The 20,500-nt window shown below is 43.3% G+C and overlaps 1 protein-coding gene and 1 long non-coding RNA gene across 2 annotated transcripts in view; one reads left to right on the top strand and one right to left on the bottom strand.

The window, feature by feature from the left end:
* LOC141140898 (uncharacterized) overlaps positions 1-12,518 on the top strand; it is a 33,048-nt gene extending 20,530 nt beyond the window's left edge. The window contains exons 2-3 of the long non-coding RNA XR_012244012.1: positions 9,719-9,792; positions 12,275-12,518. This is a non-coding gene — a long non-coding RNA (uncharacterized lncRNA). The remainder of the gene's footprint in view (positions 1-9,718; positions 9,793-12,274) is intronic.
* The window catches only part of UBR2 (ubiquitin protein ligase E3 component n-recognin 2), a gene marked incomplete in the record, with an annotated part of 138,529 nt that overhangs the window by 86,296 nt on the left and 31,733 nt on the right, over positions 1-20,500 (bottom strand). Inside the window, 6 exon segments of the mRNA XM_073628435.1 lie at positions 10,158-10,246; positions 13,609-13,716; positions 14,323-14,443; positions 15,784-15,846; positions 15,972-16,110; positions 19,130-19,260. Coding sequence (XP_073484536.1) covers positions 10,158-10,246; positions 13,609-13,716; positions 14,323-14,443; positions 15,784-15,846; positions 15,972-16,110; positions 19,130-19,260 — 651 coding nt within the window.

Below are 20,500 nucleotides of genomic sequence, written 5' to 3' on the forward strand. Positions count from 1 at the left end.
CCCTAACACCTATTTCTGTTCACCAGAGAGGCAGCCAACCCTGGTAATGGGTCCACAGTAGGGATGAGCCGAACACCCCCCTGTTCGGTTCACACCAGAACATGCGAACAGGAAAAAAGTTCGTTCGAACACGCGAACACCGTTAAAGTCTATGGGACACGAACATGAATAATCAAAAGTGCTAATTTTAAAGGCTAATATGCAAGTTATTGTCATAAAAAGTGTTTGGGGACCTGGGTCCTGCCCCAGGGGACATGGATCAATGCAAAAAAAAAGTTTTAAAAACGGCCGTTTTTTCAGGAGCAGTGATTTTAATAATGCTTAAAGTCAAACAATAAAAAAAGTGTAATATCCCTTTAAATTTCGTACCTGGGGGGTGTCTATAGTATGCCTGTAAAGGGGCGCATGTTTCCTGTGTTTAGAACAGTCTGACAGCAAAATGACATTTTGAAGGAAAAAACTCATTTAAAACTACCCGCGGCTATTGCATTGCCGACAATACACATAGAAGTTCATTGATAAAAACGGCATGGGAATTCCCCAAAGGGGAACCCCGAACCAAAATTAAAAAAAAAAAAGACGTGGGGTTCCCCCTAAATTCCATACCAGACCCTTCAGGTCTAGTATGGATTTTAAGGGGAACCCCGCGCCAAAAAAAAAAAAAAAAAAAAAAAAAAAAAAAACGGCGTGGGGTCCCCCCAAAAATCCATACCAGACCCTTATCCGAGCACGCAACCTGGCAGGCCGCAGGAAAAGAGGGGGGGACGAGAGTCCGCCCCCCCCCTCCTGAACCGTACCAGGCCACATGCCCTCAACATTGGGAGGGTGCTTTGGGGTAGCCCCCCAAAACACCTTGTCCCCATGTTGATGAGGACAAGGGCCTCATCCCCACAACCCTGGCCGGTGGTTGTGGGGGTCTGCGGGCGGGGGGCTTATCGGAATCTGGAAGCCCCCTTTAACAAGGGGACCCCCAGATCCCGCCCCCCCCGTGTGAAATGGAAAGGGGGTACAAAAGTACCCCTACCATTTCACTAAAAAACTGTCAAAAATATTAAAAATGACAAGAGACAGTTTTTGACAATTCCTTTATTTATTATTATTCTTCTTTCTTCTATCTTCCTTCATCTTCTGGTTCTTCTGGCTCTTCTGGTTCTTCCTCCGGCGTTCTCGTCCAGCATCTCCTCCGCGGCATCTTCTATCTTCTTCTCCTCGGGCCGCTCCGCACCCATGGCATGGGGGGAGGCTCCCGCTCTTCTCTTCTTCTTCATCTTCTTCTCTTCTTCATTTTCTTCTCCGGGCCGCTCCGCATCCATGCTGGCATGAAGGGAGGCTCCCGCTGTGTGACGGCGCTCCTCGTCTGACAGTTCTTAAATAACGGGGGGGGGGGGGCCACCCGGTGACCCCGCCCCCCTCTGACGCACGGGACATGACGGGACTTCCCTGTGGCATTCCCCGTGACGTCACAGGGAAGTCCCGTCAAGTCACCGTGCGTCAGAGGGGGGCGGGGTCACCGGGTGGCCCCTCCCCCCGTTATTTAAGAACTGTCAGACGAGGAGCGCCGTCACACAGCGGGAGCCTCCCGCCATGCTAGCATGTGTGAGGAGCGGCCCGGAGAAGAAAATGAAGAAGAGAAGAAAAGAAGAAGAGAAGAAAAGAAGAAGAGAAGAAGATGAAGAAGAAGAGAAGAGCGGGAGCCTCCCCCCATGCCATGGGTGCGGAGCGGCCCGAGGAGAAGAAGATAGAAGACGCCGCGGAGGAGATGCTGGACGAGAACGCCGGAGGAAGAACCAGAAGAGCCAGAAGAACCAGAAGATGAAGGAAGATAGAAGAAAGAAGAAGTATTTAAATAAAGGAATTGTCAAAAACTGTCTCTTGTCATTTTTAACATTTTTGACAGTTTTTTAGTGAAATGGTAGGGGTACTTTTGTACCCCCATACCATTTCACACAGGGGGGGGCTGGGATCTGGGGGTCCCCTTGTTAAAGGGGGCTTCCAGATTCCGATAAGCCCCCCGCCCGCAGACCCCCACAACCACCGGCCAGGGTTGTGGGGATGAGGCCCTTGTCCTCATCAACATGGGGACAAGGTGTTTTGGGGGGCTACCCCAAAGCACCCTCCCAATGTTGAGGGCATGTGGCCTGGTACGGTTCAGGAGGGGGGGGGGGCGCACTCTCGTCCCCCCCTCTTTTCCTGCGGCCTGCCAGGTTGCGTGCTCGGATAAGGGTCTGGTATGGATTTTTGGGGGGACCCCACGCCGTTTTTTTTTTTTTTTTTTGGCGCGGGGTTCCCCTTAGGTCTGGTATGGAATTTAGGGGGAACCCCACGTCATTTTTTTTTTTAATTTTGGCCGGGGTTCCCCTTAATATCCATACCAGACCTGAAGGGCCTGGTATGGAATTTAGGGGGACTCCCACGTCATTTTTTTTTTTTTAATTTTGGTTCGGGGTTCCCCTTTGGGGAATTCCCATGCCGTTTTTATCAATGAACTTCTATGTGTATTGTCGGCAATGCAATAGCCGCGGGTAGTTTTAAATGAGTTTTTTCCTTCAAAATGTCATTTTGCTGTCAGACTGTTCTAAACACAGGAAACATGCGCCCCTTTACAGGCATACTATAGACACCCCCCAGGTACGAAATTTAAAGGGATATTACACTTTTATTGTTTGACTTTAAGCATTATTAAAATCACTGCTCCTGAAAAAACGTCCATTTTTAAAACTTTTTTTTGCATTGATCCATGTCCCCTGGGGCAGGACCCAGGTCCCCAAACACTTTTTATGACAATAACTTGCATATTAGCCTTTAAAATTAGCACTTTTGATTTCTCCCATAGACTTTTAAAGGGTGTTCCGCGGCATTCGAATTTGCCGCGAACACCCCAAATTGTTCGCTGTTCGGCGAACTTGCGAACAGCCAATGTTCGAGTCGAACATGAGTTCGACTCGAACTCGAAGCTCATCCCTAGTCCACAGGAATGTATGGAAAACAGGAGGAAGCCGGAAAGCTCTGAAATGAACAGGTGTTGGTGTTTTGCAGTTTCTCCAAAAGTCTGGCATCCAGGGGAATGGAAGCTGTGACAGATACACATAGACACCTCTAGGTGGCTGTACTTTATACCTGCAAGCAGTTTAAAGTGTTAATAAACCCAGTACCCTCAATTCACTATATCTGGTCTGCCACAGTACACAGAACATGTAAATGAATTTATTTTAGTAAATATGCATGACCCCTGACCCTCTGTCTAGACAGTGCTTAATGATCACATGCACCCCCCCACCCCCCCAAAAAAACATCAGACGTCTCTAGCAATACACACTAAACTGAGCATGTGCAGAATGACCCCTGGGCTCTGTTCTATCTGCAGATGGATTGGGGAATGTAAAAAGGGAAGATCAGAGAAGACAGGATCAAACGGCCTTTTTAAACAATGCAGAGGATTAACCCCTTAGGTTCCACAGCGATTATAACAAGCATTCTTTACCGCATATACAAACTGATTTTACGGTAGTGGGTTTAGTAACAGTTTAAACACTTGCTGTACCATAATTTGAGTATTAGACAGGTTCATTGAATCTCTCAAAAGTATTTATCTATGGATCAGGCCCTCAGCCAACTTCCCTGCTCAATAATCCATAAAATAAGATTTTAAATGCAGTCTGTTTTCTGACTGATAGATCTGCATTGAGGAATAAAAACAGTAAAATATAATCACTGTGCAGCACAGTAATTATATGTAATGGGCACATATGACGGCCCCCCTATGCATTTAAATAAAATATATTTAAGAAAGGTTTTTGAAAGAATGAATGTATCTAAGAGAAAGTTATATATTCCTGTAAAAATGTAAAGATAAATACCAGGTATGGTACATTGGTCCAGCTTGGACCTATGCAACTATCCTAATACCAGACCTGGCCAATGCTCCTGAAAGCTCAAAATCACTGAAGTAGACACCGCTACTCCAGTGCTTTCAACTTGCTTCCAGTTCCTATGCTGGGCGGCTGGCCTGATGCATTGTGATCACAGGAGATCAGTCACTCTGCCTCTCCACCTCGTCCAATCAGAGAACGTTTTGCATTCATTCACAAAATGCAAAGCATTCTCTGAAGGGCTTCCCATGCTCAGCGGTTAACCTCCTGTGTTCACAATGCATCAGGCTGGCCGATCAGCACGGGACTGGAAGTGGAGATCGCTGAAGCAGTGTAGGCAGCTTCCAGGTGCATCAGCCAGATATAGTGAATGCATAGTTACATTGGTTAGGTACATGTAACTATGTAAAAATATACCATCCCTGAAATTCTTCATTACAGAATCAATATGGGAAGAAACTCACAAGCAATGTCAGAAACTAACATCAGTGTTGTTCATTCTGTTCACAAGGTATTAAAGTGTATGTAAAGCCAAAATGTATTTTTTTTTTTTTTTTTTAAATTTTGCATAGACTAAGGATTAGTTAAAGTATATGACCCCTTTCACACTGAGGCGCTTTACTGGTGCTATAGCGCTAAAAATAGCACCTGCAAAGTGCCTGTAAAGAGCCTCTCCTGTCACTCCAATGTGAAAGCCTGAGGTCTTTCACACTGGAGCGGTGCGCTGGCAGGGCGTCAAAAAAAAAGTCAAGGAGCTTCTTTCATGCGCTTTAGGAGCGGTGTATACACCGCTCCTAAAACACCCCTGACCATTGAAATCAATGGGCAGCGCTGCCGAAAAATGTAACCCTTTTTCAGCCGCAAGCGGGAGTTAAAAGCGACCCGCTAGCGGCTGAAGAGCGCTGCTAAAACGATGGTAAAGCGCCGCTAGAAATAGTAGCACTTTACCGCCGGCGCCTGGGTGCTGTGAGTGTGAAAGGGCTCTAAAAGGCAAAACTTTTTTTAGTTTTGGATGGTATGGAGAGGGATTAGAACACCTGTCAGTTTTTATTGTTAAAGAGGAAGTAAAGTCTTCCTCTTTAATTGTACTTACAGGTAAGCCTATAATAATATCTGTAAGTACTGTAAATATCTCCTAAACTTGCACCGTTTAGGAGATATTTACTATATACGCTGCCGTCTGCGTCATCAGCGCATGCACACGGAAGGAACGGCCTGCTCAGGCCATTTCTTCAGGACCCGTGCCGTGACCGACAGCACCCGCGGGAGTGCCGTCATCGCGGCTCCGGCCAATTACAGCGCCGGATTCCGCGAACCCGGGAAAGATGTCCACCGTGGGAGCGGAGTGCGAGCAGCACTGCAGGGCATCGTTCTAAGATAAGTATTTCATACTTATGCCTTTGTCTTGCATGTTTTTTTTTTTCTTAAGGAGATTCGCCCTCTCCATTTGTCCTGTTTACTATTATAATTGAAAGTGAAAGAAAGTCCCTAATTTTCGGTTGTCCCTAGAAAAGCAATAGAGGGTAATCTTCCAATGGAGACACTAGTTCTGGTGACCTGGGGGTCCCAAGGAATTCCCTTAATTTGTAGGGATTTCCTCTCACTTCCTGTTTGGCTATGGGACAGGAAGTGAAGGGAAATCTCTGCAAGAGGAAACATGGCCAAAAAAAAAAAAAAAAATCTGACAGGGGTTATAACCCTCCATTACTCTATCCAAAATGAAAAAACAAAAAAGTTTTGCCTATAGTACCACCCACCGCTGCAAAAAATTAAAAGAAAGCAGCTACACATACTGCAGCTGCTGGCTTTTAATAATAGGAAACTTACCTGTCCTGGAGTCCAGCGAAGTCGGCACCGCAGCTGATGTTTCCATCATCTGTCGGGTGCATGCCACCGCCATGGGGGAAGGAGGAGGAAGCTGAGCGGTGACGCCATGGGCCGCGGCCTGGACTCCTGGAAGTGGTAAGAAGATACTTGTCAAAGACAGGTACCCGCTCCCCCACGAAAGGTGCCAAATGTGGCACCTGGGGGGGGGGGGAGAAATCAGAGGACGTTCCACTTTTGTGTGGAACTCCGCTTTAAAGAAGAACTCCAGAAGTTTTTTTACTGTAAACAGCATTGCTTTCTTTTCTATCAATGAAATTATTAAAAACAGTCATGCTGGAAGTACCCCAGGACATCAAAATGTCCTTTGTACATCAAAGCACTGGGCTGCATTACACATTTTGCGAAACTGGTATCGTACCAGAAAAAATATTTTGCTTGTCCCTTCGGATCATTTCAATGGAACGGACGTGATCGCTCTCGAAAGCTGTATACCAATGATCAGATTAGTACGATCGATTTGAAAGCGGTATTTTTCGTCCGATTGTCTCACTGCGTGTACTAGGCATAAGTGTCATTTCAGTCCGCTGCTTTGTTTCTCTGCTGTATGAGTCACTTCTGACAAGTTTTCCTGACACCAAGATAAAAATGGTGACGGGGAGGGAGCTCCAGCTGACTGACAGTTCTAGCTCTGTTTTTGTGTGCTGTGTGAAGGGGGTGTGTTTCTTCCCTCCAATCAGCTTTCAGAGCTCTCCTTACTGATGTAACTTCAGCTCCCCATCCCCTGCCTTTCAGAGCTGAGAGATCCGGTGTGAATTCTGCACTTTGAATGGATGTAGGGGAAAGACTGCTGTATTTAAACAGGTACAATTTATATAAGAGAATTTATTTAATCTCTGTATCACCTGAGGCCAGTCACTTCACTGGGTGTAAGTGTTTACAACCACTTTAATTTTAAGATTTTGTACAGCTGGGGGAACAAAGTCTTGCCTAAGAAGAAATATACTAAATTATAACACATTTCTGAAAACTCTCTGAGCCAAGAGATATCTCACACAACTCAATGCTCTCCCTTTTCCCCGTAGATTGTGGGGAAGCAGGTGAACATTAATGAGTATCAAAAAGTGTTGTATGATCTCCAATAATAAGGATATTGGCTTTTCAGCAGTTATAATAATACATTACAAAAGCTTTTTATCTCTGGGGGGTGCAACGGTGCCCATAGAAAAAGATTATCTGTGGAGAAGCTGGATTAAAGCTATAAAAAACCTAGCCTTGCATCGGGGCGTACTTCACTTTAAAAACAGCAAGAGAGATCAAGGACAGAATGTTTAAAAGCCCTTTTACTACTCGTTAAGAATATGTAACTTGTCCAATGTCAATAGTCAGGGCAAAGGTGCACTTTAATGCTGTCTGAATCGCTGACCTAATATGTGTACAGAGATAAGGAAATTGGACACTTCTTTACAACATCCCTGTTTGTGACTTAAAGCGGTAGTAAAACCCGCTTTGTTTTTTACCTACAGGTAAGCCTATAATAAAGCTTACCTGTAGATAAAATGAATATTCCCTAAACCTGCACCATTTAGGAGATGTTCACCCTTCATGCAGCCACCGGCATGTGCTCTGAAGGTCCGGCACAGTATGGTTCTTGCCGAAACCGAGGGCTCCCGCGCACATGCGTGGGAGTGACATCATTGGTGCTCCTGCCACTCACAGCGCCAGAGCCTGTGAACCAGATAGAAAGGCTGTGGAAGATTTCAGCCATCTCAGCAGTGACCAGGCGCCAGTGGAAGGGCTTAGTTTTAAGGTATTACATAATGTGCTAGTATGCGATGCATACTAGCACATTATGTAATTGTCTAACAGGTTTTTTTCTTTTCATTCAGCAGTTTACAACCGCTTTAATAGTACTCAAACACAATAGAAAAGTACAAATTCAGCACCAGGACAGCAACATAAAAACTTACTTTATTTTGATCAAATGAGTCTAAATGGATTGGAAGGGAAGTTATGGCTATGCGATTATTTAACGATTTGATCATTCTGATCGCATAATGTATAACCTGTTTGTTCTGGAGTAGAAGTTTTATCCATTAAGACTTATCTACACCCAAGAACAAAAATTTAAAATCTTGAAGATTGAGTCTCTGTTCACACTGATGCATTGTGGGATTTGCAGCAATTAGTGCGTTTCTCACACTGCATAACAATCACACTGTATTCACATAAACTGCTGTGAGTGTCGATGTTAAGTTAACGACACCCCAAAATTGACTTGCAAAAAATGCAATTTGATTGGCTAAACTGGATCGCATGGGTAATCTGATCCGATTGCATGGCGAAAAAAAAAAAAAGGTGACGGCACCTTTAGTGCGGGTGCGGTGCGATTTGAGCCATACAAAATGTATGGCTCAAATCACACTGCAAAGAATGGCATGTGATTTGAACAGGAATGTAATGCGATTCCTGTGGGAATCACATGCAGTTTCCCACACTGCAATAATGTGAACTGGGGCTGAGATGGGTGGATCAAAATTATGGTATACTCCGGATAGATCAGGGCGTCCACACCGGTCAGCACCTCACCAAAAGATTACTCCACAGCTTCTCAGGGCTGGGTCTTGAAAAATCTCCTTTCATGTTACAAGCCTTACGTGGACGCCCTGATCTAGTGGAGTGAGCTGCAGAGGCCCGACAGACCACGGACAGGTCACTGGGAGAGCCATCAAGGAAGACCACCCACTGTTACCCATAGATGCCTGTCACCCCTGCAGGGGTAATAGCAGCTGGTGAGTGGGGACCCATAAGGGGGAGCACACAAGTCACTTGATTTGCTGAGCACAAAGGTCACCGGATTACTTTGGACATTTGGTCACTTTGGAGCTTCACCAATGCTATATTCATACCACCTTTGGGACTTTGTACTACTTTGATTGACTATTTTTGACACACTTTTTTCTTGGGATTATTGGTTTGAATTTTTTGGTTATTTTGGAGCTTCACCAATACAATATCTACAATATTTTTGGGATCTCTTATCACTTTAGAGTTATTTTCTGACACATATTTTTTTAAATAATTTTTTTTTGGATGAACTGTTGACAACTTTGGGATTTATTTAGAGCCCTTGCACACTGGGGCGGGGGGCGGCGTCGGCGGTAAAACGCCGCTATTGTTAGCGGCGTTTTACCGTCGGTATGCGGCCGCTAGCGGGGCAGTTTTACCCCCGCTAGCGGCCGAGAAAGAGTTAAATACCACCGCAAAGCGCCTCTGCGGAGGCGCTTTGCCGGCGGTATAGCCGCACCGTCCCATTGATTTCAATGGGCAGGAGCGGTAAGGGAGCGGTATACACACCGCTCCTTCACCGCTCCGAAGATGCTGCTGGCAGGACTTTTTTTACCGTCCTGCCAGCGCATCGCTCCAGTGTGCAAGCCCTCAGGGCTTGCACACTGGATACACAGCAGCGGCACTTTCGGGGCAGTTTGCAGGCGCTATTATTAGCGCAATAGCGCCTGCAAACCGCCCCAGTGTGCAAGGGCTCTTATGGTTATCACACCAGAATATTTATGTTATGTTTTATCACACCAGTGTGTTTTTTATTTTTTATGATTAGGTCTTTTTGATCACTCTATACTTATGTGTTTTTGATTTAGCTTGGTATACAATTTATATATTTTTATCTGAATGGTACACACCTGCTATACTTAATTCAGTATTTGTATATTTAATAGTGGAAGACACCCTTACACATATCTAGCACTATTAGGGATAGGAAACTCTCCCCATCACAGGTAGTGTCATCTACCCCATTATTCTCTTTAAACCCACCCGGTATCTATTAGGGTAGCGCCACTTACCCCATTTTCCTTACTTTTCATGAGATGGGTGGATGCATAAGGTTTTTTTGGGGGTTTTTTTTATGTTAAACGTGATGTACTAATGCGCCGCTAAACATGTAAACCAATTGTGACATGGACAATTCTGCAGATTCTCCAAAGAAAATCTTTCATTTACATCTACAGAATCCCTTTCAAGCTTGCCTACAAGAATAGAGCTCCCCTATCCAGCTAGGGAGACAACAGCTCCATTAAAACATGTAAGTGGTTTGTTGGTAATCCTGTCATGTGCCATGGCATTTAGGCATTACATACACTTTAACATCCAAATATTACTATTCTCTGTAACACAAATTATTATTGTTCATCTCATTTTAAAGGACTAAAGGATTTTTACACACTGACATAATCAGGGCCTCCCAGATAAAGACAGTTAATCAGAAACTAAATCAGATCCCATTACAGAATCACATGTCAAATATTTCCACATTACATATTTCCTGATAAAACAGCTGCAGTACCCTTCAGGTCTATTGCCAGGAACAGAAGGGTACCGATTCTCAGCTAAATAACAAAGACTGCACTGAATAAGATTAAAGCATAAAGAAGGCAATATCAAACTTACTTTTGCAAATCGAATGGCAAAAAGTTTCTTGTATTTTAAGTCCATCAACAAGCTGCTCATGAAAAGCTGGTGGTAGCAGTTTCTTGCCCCTAAAAAAAAAAAAAAAAATTATAAACACGGATTCTGCTATAATTAAAGTAGTTCTGACACATGTGCTTGCACAATGTTTGTATTATTCTGCAGCACCCAGAGCCTTATGCAGGCCATACATAGGTGGAATGCCAAACTAATTTTTTTTTTTTTGCAAATCAGAACTTGTGTGTTTTGTGATCCACTGGCGCCACCACTGATTTTGAAATTCGATTAACCCACCCTTCTGTTTCACCAGGTACAGAAAATAAATTTAATGGCAGGGAATCTTCTTTTCTTTCCAGGTCACAGCGCATTTCTTTTTCGATTATATTTCTTGCACGATTCTCCCATCATTCATTCGAAATTTGTTCGTTTTTCAAAAAACGTCCAACGTGCCAGAACACTCAGGAGTCTACAGAGCATTGCAGCCATGATCTGTGTATTGCAGGTACAATGTCAGGCTCCTGCAGACTCCTACTACAGTTCTAAGGCCGTACCTCCGTACAGGCTGTCAGTTTCAGAGCTGCAGGAAGAGTGAATGGACTACAGATGTGCTGATCAGCACACTCGCAGTCCATTGAAACTACAAGTCCATCTGCCGTGGTGTTAGACAGCACTTGTAATTTGTTCATACACAGATGCTTGTGAATGAATGATGGGGGAGTGTGTGGGAATCAGGGGGTGAAGGGGACTGCTGCAAACTAACATGTTACACCCTAAATACGGGTGTAACATGTAACATATTACTAAAGGGGAATTTAGCCTTGGAGACTCTGTAAAGACTATGACCCCAAAAACACCATCCCTACAGTCAAGCATGGAGGTGGAAACATGATGCTTTGGGGCCGTTTCTTTGCTGAAGGTAGAGACTGACTTTTCCGCATTAAGGAGTCAATGGACGGGAACATGTATTGTAAAATCTTGCATGAGAACTTTCTTCCCATCAGAACACTGAAGATGGGTCGTGAATGGGTCTTATAACATGACAATGACCCAAAAAAGTGGCTCAAGAAGGAGCACATTAAGGTTATGGAGTGGCCTATCCAGTCTCCAGACCTTAATCCTATAGAAAATGTATGAAGGAAGCTGAAATTTCGAGTTGCCAAGCAAAAGCCAAGAAACCTTAAGGATTTAGAGAAGATCTGTAAAGAAGAGTGGACCAAAATCCCTCCTGAGATTATTATACAGGTTTTTTATAGCGCCAAGAGTTTGAAATTTACAATGTAGTGAGACACTACGCCAACAGTACAATTCAAAACAAGAGGGTTAGAGGAGCCCTGCTCCTGCGAGCTTACAATCTAAGAGGGAGGGGCTGGTGAAATAAAAAGGTAGGAACTGTGAGGGATGAACTGATGAGGGGAGTAGAAGATTCGGTTGTTAGCTGGAGGCAGGATAAGCCACTCTGAAGAGATGAGTTTTCAGTGATGGCCTAAAAGTGGACAGAGTAGGAGATCGCCGGACAGATTGGGGTAGTGAGTTCCAGAGGATGGAAGAGGCTTTGGAGAAGTCCTGGAGACTAGCATGAGAGGGAGGAGACGAGGGAGCTAGAGAGCAGAAGGTCTTGGTAGGAGCGGAGAGGACGGTTTGGGTGATATTTGGAGATAAGATTGGTGATGTAGCTCAGGGCAGGCTTGTGAATGGCTTTGTATGTTAGTGTTTTGAATTTTATTTGTAATCTGAGATGTGTGCAAACCTGGTAACCAACTACAAGAAACGTCCTACCTCTGCGCTTGCCAAAAAGGGTTTATCCACCAAGTACTAAGTCGTGTTTTGCTTGTGAATCAAATACTTATTTTACTCAGTGAACTGCAACTCAATTTATAACATTTGTATCATGTGTTTTTTCTGGTTTTGTGGTTGATATTCTGTCTCTATTATTTAAAATACACCTATGATAAAACTTATAAAATCTGCAGGGGATCAAATAATTATTTTCCCCACTACATGCTGTTAGCATTAGTAAATAGATAGGAAAGTATATCTTATTTGAAACTTTTTTTTTTTTTTTTTTAACATTTCTTTGACTTTCTGATTCCCACGCCTAGGCAAATAATGTCATACATCCCAGGAGTCTTCAGTAGAGGAGGAGGGGCTAAGCACACTCACTGCTGCTTGCATGCCTAAGGGCAGAGGGATTCCAGGAAGCAAATGCTACATGAACTATCTGCCCTAACTGAAGATGGCCACAGCCAGAATTGCTAGGGGCTGTTTTTCAAAGTGATTCCTCAACTAAATAAAGCATGGAGATATGGATGGATGATGGAGTTTGCTTTGAATATTAAAAATGAATTAAACAGCATTTTTTATTTGTGGTTCTCAGATGAAGCGCGGTTCCACTTTAAGATTTAAGGCATGTAAAGCAGAAGCAAGGATTTTACTGTTGGCAACAATATGGCATTGCCAACCCCTTATGCTGTAACAGGTTCCTCTTACGGGAAAGGCTTTCATCCCAAAAGTGTTCAATAGAATGGAAGTCAAGGCTCTTTACAGGCCACACGCCCCACTCCACACCAAATCATGTCTTTATGGAGCTACCTTTGTGCACCCAAATGCAAACATTTGAAAAGGATGACAACATATATAGAAAACAGTCCCGCTCAAAAAAACTGTACACAATCACATTATGGGCTCAGGATGGCCCAGGCCTATCTCTACCACGAAGCCCAATCAGGGTGAAATACATCAAAGGGCATAGACAAGATGCGGGGACTGTAGCTGAAGCCTGTGTGTGTTCACCAGCAGATGAGGCTGATCTAAGTGGAGTGAAAAAGGGTGTTCACAAACTTTTGGCCAGAGAGTGTACTTTGCCAATGCCCGCAATTAATAAATTTCATGGTGCAGGGTGCAGACTGGCAACAGCCAAATAGCAGGTAGGGTATGTGTGGGTATTTTGTGTAACCTACTTTGTAGACTCTCTTTGTGAGGTTTTATATAAAATTGAACTTTAAGCAAAAAATTATATGTACTGCAGTTACTGTATGTACCAATAAGAAACATGACGACAGGAGACGAGAGCTAAAGGATGTCACCATCAGTCTGTTGCCACTCCTTCATGGTCTCGTCACAGGCTGGGCAAGGAAGGTGATCTAGCTTTGTTGCCTAACTGCAGCAGAGACAGGTCAGGCCACTAGCCTGACTGTGGGGCCTATCAGAGATGTATAAATATCAGGACTGAATGGACAAGATCACAGACCCTTTGCCAGGAAAAACAGCTCTCATATGTATTTAGATGTTGACCTGTAATGTAGCTTTAATGTAGAGTAATACACTCTTTGTGATACAATTTTGAGCTTACCTGTGGCCCTGCACATTTAAATTGATTGAACTGTTTAACTACAAAAGGAGATAAAAGTACATACAAACATCTGTGGAATATTACCTTTCCATAATATGGAATCACACAGCATTAATTTGTCTACGAGAGATGAGTTTTCACCATCTGGACCTTCTTGTAAGCCGACCTGACACAAGATTCTCCTTAGCCCATCTGGAGAGAGGCAGAATAAATCATACATGTAAGGATTAACTGCAACATATCATTGGTTGACAATTGCAAACATTAAAAAAAAAACCTTTCCCTTCTCATTTTACATATCATATCATTTATCTAGGGTGAGGCTCTATATCAGGGGTCCTCAAACTACGGCCCTCCATTTGTTCAGGAACTACAATTCCCATCATGCTTAGTCATGTCTGTGAATGTCAGAGGTTTACAATGCCTCATGGGACGTGTAGTTCCACAACAGCTGGAGGACCGTAGTTTGGAGATCCCTGCTTTATATCAAGAGGTGGAATAAGACACACAACTTTTTCCTGAGAGGTAAGGCTGCCCCATTGTAAAATTCTAGACAGACAATGAATAGGGGCCTGGTAGCCTACATCCACCAGCAAAGTATACTCAAGGATCCGCACTTCTTTACCACCTCCAGAGCAATACAGTAGGACTTACAGGTATGAAAGAACTTCTCTTATATGACAATGTTTAGGCCTGAGCGGCTAATCACCAGGCCTGAACATTGTCACATGGAGGGCAGTGATGCCATCTACCTGGGTAAGCTCTGACATTGGACCTTTAAAAAGCACTAAAACATACCTGAGTAGCCAAGGATCTGTCCCAGCCAGCTGAGGATTCGGAGTCCAAATGTCTGGTGTGCCACAATACCGGAGTACATGACCTGGACTTTAAGAGGTTTAGTCTGCCGGCTGGTGTTCCTCTGAAAAGAAAAAGAAATACCAGGTCAGTATATAAAGCACAATTATTTTTGTTTTTTATTTGAACCATTTCGATTTTTTTCCCCTCTATCAAAAGTGGTAGGGGTGTATCATTTTGAAGAAAGTCAGGCAACTCTCCAGGTGGCAAGAGCTTTGCTGATTAAAGGGTTTTCCAAGTAAGAAGAATGAACACACCCAAAGGTGACGGAGGGCGTGGTATGTGGATGATCCCTTCTGCTTTTTGAACCTGTATCATAGTTAAAGTGGTATTAAACCCAAAAGCAAACATTATTATATTATATTATTGCCAGTTCTTAGATGTGATGGCTGCATTAGTTGCCTTTTTTAGGCTTTCTTAACTTTATTTTTACCTGGTGATCTAGCTAGTAAGTCTTTTGTTTTTCAACAGGCTATCCTGCAATTGTAGCAATGCTGAGTGTTGAGACAAACAATTTAACACTAACAGGTCTGCTAAAAATCTTAATAAAATTTATTCATGTAAAACCTTTATCCCAAAAAGAAAAAAAAAAAAACTGTTGCTGTACCTGCCTGTGTACTTGTAGTGTGAGCTGGTGTTTGGCTTCAATTTGTTAGTGTTTTAAAATCTGCTAGTACATCTAACATTACCCCCAGACTGACAATGCTGCTGTCCAAAAGGTGTCTCCTGTGCTCCTTTATCCAGAACAGGGGCACTCTATTACAGGAGGTGTGTTACTGGCCAGATCACGAGGTGAAAACAGAAAAAAAAACAAATGCAGATGCTACAACTGATTTGTAAGCTGCAAAATATTACATTTATGGTTTTGCATAAGGATGAGCTCAGGCGTGTTCGCAACTCGCACGTGCAGAGCCCACCAGGAAGTCGGCACTGCACAGCGCTAATCACAAGCCGTAAGAGATTTTGGCAATCTCTGCACCTGCGGATCGGGTAAATGTCTCACTGCCTGCGATTAGCGCTATGCAGTGCCAACTTCCTGGTGGGCTCTGCATGTGCGGGTTGCGAACAGGCCTGAGCTCATCCTTAGTTTTGGGTTTAACACCGCCTTAGTGACAAGGTTATCCTGAACTGCGTGTACCAATTGGAAAGCGCAGCACGCTTCACGTATGCGCAGTAGGGAACCAGCAGTGAAGCCGAAAAAAGCTTCACTAATGGCTGCGGCAGCACCCGGGAGGCAATCCGAAGATCGGCTGGGGTGCCGACATCGAGGGCTCCCAAGACAGGTAAGTGCTCTAATATTAAAAGTCAGCAGCTGCAGTATTTGTAGCTGACTTTTACATTTTTGAGGGTGCTGGACCCCCTCTTTAAGATACACTTTAAATATTTCTTATATGTGACACTCACCACTATGACCGACTTGGCTTGATCACAACTCTGAAAACTCCCGTACAGCACAGATCTACGCCCCTACGAGACAAAAGCAACAGATCATTTTCCAAATCTTTCAATAGTACATTCATGACAATTTATGCATAAATAGGTCAAATTCTAAAGAGAGGTTCTACCAACATACACAAATCTGAAAAACTCACATCTCTGTCAACAGTGGTTGCAAAACTAATGGCTTCTTTTTGGCTACAGTTGACCGCCTTCTGCAGAGTGTAGATCACTTGCTCGTAGGTATGAACTTCATCATTAAACAGCATGCAGTAATAGGTGTCATCCTTCTCTCTGGAAGAAAAATACAAAATGCTACAAATCACTATATCCAAACAGAAGCTTGTCTGCCACATCATTTATTAGGCTTGGTTCACACTGGGGCGACTAGTCGCGTTCCATTCAGTGCAATGGAACCGATCTAATTAACTAACTTAGAAAAAGGTTCCTGCACTACTTGGGGGCGACTTTGGAACGGCTTGCATTGACTTCCATTAAAGAAGTCGTTTACAAGCCGCAATGAAATTGAGTTGTACGGAGCGGCTTCAGAGTCGGCACACTTTGAAGCCGCGCCAGTGTGAAGAGAGCTTTAAAGTAAACCTGATTATAGAAAACAAACATTCATTAAAATGGTTGTATACCCTTTTTTTGTATTTTTACCTACAGGTAAGCCTATAATAAGGCTTAACTGTAGGTATAATGAATATCTCCTAAACCTGTACAGTTTAGGAGATATTCACTTTGCATGCTGCCGCTGACATCAGCAACGCATGCGCTGTGAAGGTCCTTGCTGGAAAGAACTTTCCCGCGCGCATGGCTCTGGCCACTCACAGTGCCGGAGCCACGAACCCGGAAGACACGCCGAGGGGAAATGTCAGCTCCCTTGGCGTGGACTGGGATCAGCTGCCGACGCCTCGTTCTAAGGTATTTCAGAAACTTCCTAAACAAAGGGCCAGTTTATTGTCATTTGGACTTTAGGGGGTCCGGACTGTGGCCAGTGGTAGGGGAAAATGCCCCAGTATCAGTGGGAGCAACAATGCTTTAGCCTTGGGAGTAAGGAAATTACATAGTACCTGTGGAGGAATAGTACGCCATCGTGTAAAGGAATAGCACCCTATTGTTGGTGTCTGTGGGAGGAATAGTGCTCCATCATTGGTGTCAAGGAAGAACTTAATTCCCATTGTTGGACAGTGGAAGTGGCAGGAATTTCGTGCCACTGTTTATGTCAGTGGAAGGAATGATGCCTCATTGCTATCAGTAGGCGAAATAGTGCCTTGTATCAGTGGGAAGGAAAGGTGCCCCAAGAGCCAGATAAAGGCAAGCAAAGGGCTGCAGTTTGCAGACCAGTGAACTAGAATATTAAACTATAACAAAGGAAAGCTCCATCTCTATAAGTTTCTGCTATACACATTCTAAATACCTTCCTGGGTTTTTTTTGGACCTACATTTTGCCATGAGATTTTGTTTAGCGGTTTATATGGAGCCCTGAAGAAATGTGCAGTCCCCTGAAGCGCTGGCTTTTTCATCAAACAAAACTTTTATTCCAAACCTTTCACATCAGAATAGGTCGTGCTACGTTTTTCATATACCAACAATATATAATAACATAAAGGTGCTCAAACACACCTTCAGTTTTTGAAATGAAATCTCTGTGCACATCACATGCATATACCAATGTTTGTCTGTGTCAGTGCTTAGGAATGCCCTTTTCCCCATGCCGAGGTCAGTGAAACACCTGCACTGTATTGCTCGATGCAGGCTGAAAAGTGTATAGAGCTCTGTGATGCTTTGCCTACTATAGCTGAAGGTATATACTGCCACCTGTGGTGTTCACTATTATAGAAGAATGCTGTTTTGCTTAGCATTTTCTTTAGAGATCACTTTACTTCTTGCAAATACTAAAGGACAAAAATGCTACAAATCCAAGGCTGAACTGGAGGCTAAGTCATCAAAACCTAAGATAGCAGTCATGCTTTTCCTGCACAATGACCATGCAAAAAATACTGATGAGGTATAATGTGTGGTCACCAAAGGTAACCAATCAGAAATGAAATGGGACATGTGTACTCCTCACTCAGCATTACTAGTATTTTGGTACTAGATGCTCATCTGTTCTCTGTCACACTCTGCAAAGACAGTGGTCGTGTTCTGTGAATAGAAAACTACAAGGTCCAGCAGCCTTTGGGGCCCTTAGCTTGTAGTTCTCCATGAACTACCACAGCGCTGTTAAGCGCTCCATGTAGTTCATTGATGCTTTCTCTTCCTGTGTAACTGCTTGGCCCTACACTGTATGGCTAAACAGTTTACACACAGAATCTGCAAGTTCCCTGCATTACACCCACAATCTGCTAATCATGAGTGCAAAGGGCTCCCAATTAAAAAAAATAAAATAAAATAAATGCATATTTTTTACCTGCAAAAAGATGTGCAATTATTTTTTTTTTTAAAAGGTGATCTTATTCTTTAAGGAGCTCTGAACTTGCCACACAGTTAGTGATACAGTACAGTGATTAAAAAACCCAATCTAGCCCACATCAAATGCATAGCAAACAAAAAACTATATCTGGCTACAGATACCGACTTACCAGTTTGGCACGTTTCCTACAGTTATCGATTACACAAACACATACATACACTGTATTTATTGGCGTATAACACTCACTTTTTTACCATGAAAATCGGGTGCAAATAGTGTGTGCGTGTTATACGCCAATACTTCAATTTTAGCTGCCTCGGAGGGGACAAGGAGGGGGGCCGGACGAGAGCTGTTAGATTACATACAGTGAGAATCTCCTGTTTACTTGGCAGCCTCTGTAATAGGAAGTCCTGTCTCCTGGGCCGCCATTGGATCACTGTTCTATCATAGGAGATTCTCTTTGTATGTAATCTGTCGGCGCTCGTCCCGCCCCCTCCCTGTCCCCTCTAGGCTGCAGGTGGACGTTAATCAGGCTGCACTGATGGCAATGGTGAGGCTGCTGCATTGAAGGCAATCGTGAGGCTGTATTGATGTGGATTGATGAGGCTGCAGATGGGCACTGACCCTTATTTTGCTCCAAAGTTCCTTATTTAAAACTTTTGTTTTTTTCCTGAAACTTCCCTCTTAAAATGAATGTGCGTGTTATACGCCGATAAATACGGTGTGTGTATATATATATATATAAATAAATTTACACACACACTATATATGTGAACATCTGATTTTGCCAGGTGTTTTTCTAACATTATGTGCCTGTGAAGCAAGGTATTAGGTAAGCTTTATCTTCTTTAAGAGGAGCACGCCAGCAAAAATCGGCAGACATGACTTTGTACTTACACACACTCCAGTCCCGGCGGTAGCTCGTTTTCTTTTTCCCATGTGAGTATATCCACTGTATATTGAAACATTATTGCAAAAATATTGTAAGCTCTTGCCACCATATCTTCTGATAACTGAACAAGTGGATCCTGAGTAAAATCCAAAAAAAATCTAAAGTCAGAACAAGCGTAAAAGGGAAAAAGCAAGGATAAAAAGACAAAAAAGGATCTTCAAATGTACTGTGTCTACAAGTAAAAAGAGCAGATTTGCTCCACATCTTCTGGTCGTGCCCAGTTATACAAGGTTTCTGGACACTGGATTTTCCAATTCACTCGTGTCCCAATGCCTGTTTACACGGTTGCTATTCTTCTACACCTCACCCCCATGTCAATGAAACACTACAAGCGCTCTCTATTACACCTGCAGAGTTGCACCCCTTATTTTGCAAACAAACCATTAGCTTTTTTTTTTTTTTTTTTTTTTTTTTACGAAGATGAATTAAATTAACCTTATGGCGGAAACTATTCCCTCAGCAAATAAGATGGAGAAATGTTTCTGGAAAATGTGGTTCTATTAGACTCTATTTACATGTTCCACCGCGTACCAGGACATCATGACAAGTCAACACTTCCTAAAACGTCTGGGAACTCTGACAGTGGGTCCAGACAAACACCCATCTCTTATTACACACACACACTTTTTTTGTCTTTCGTTTTGTTTTTTGCACCCATTTTTAAGTGGTAGAACTGGCGATTGAGGGGCTAGATTTTTATTTACACTGTTCAACTGGAACGGGTCCGACAAGATTGCTTTTCCTTGTTTGTATTTTCTGTGTTATGGACCTCTGGGTCCTCCTGGAGTGACGTGTCACCAGTAAGGCTCCATTCACACTTGTATGACTCCAAAATTGTGCAGACTTTGGGATGCAACTTTAGATGGGTGCGACTTGGATAGGGCTTTGACCAGTGAAAATGGACAACTTGTATAACATCCAGGTATGACTTTCAACTTTTGAGGGTTAACATTGAAGTCTTTGGCCCTCAAGTTGCATGAAAGTCGGACCAAAGTAGTGGGTGAACTACTCTGAAGCCACTGCAACTTTAAGATGCACATATATATATATACAATAAATAAGGATAATTGTAGACACGCACCCACACTCACTCAGGTTGAACTGGATGGACTGGTGTCTTTATTAAACCTTACTATGCAAATATAGTATATGAATGGTCATCATTGGAAAACATGGGGAACGACTTGTCATGCCATTTTGATGTCCAAAGTTGCATGACAAGTCACACAAGTGTGAATGGAGGATATGCTGTTTGCTCCAATTTATAATTGGAGGCTGTCAATGTATGAATCCTGTAGAGTCCAGACCACAATTTT

This window comes from Aquarana catesbeiana, linkage group LG04, assembly GCF_042186555.1.
Source record: "Aquarana catesbeiana isolate 2022-GZ linkage group LG04, ASM4218655v1, whole genome shotgun sequence".
Lineage (NCBI taxonomy): Eukaryota > Metazoa > Chordata > Amphibia > Anura > Ranidae > Aquarana > Aquarana catesbeiana.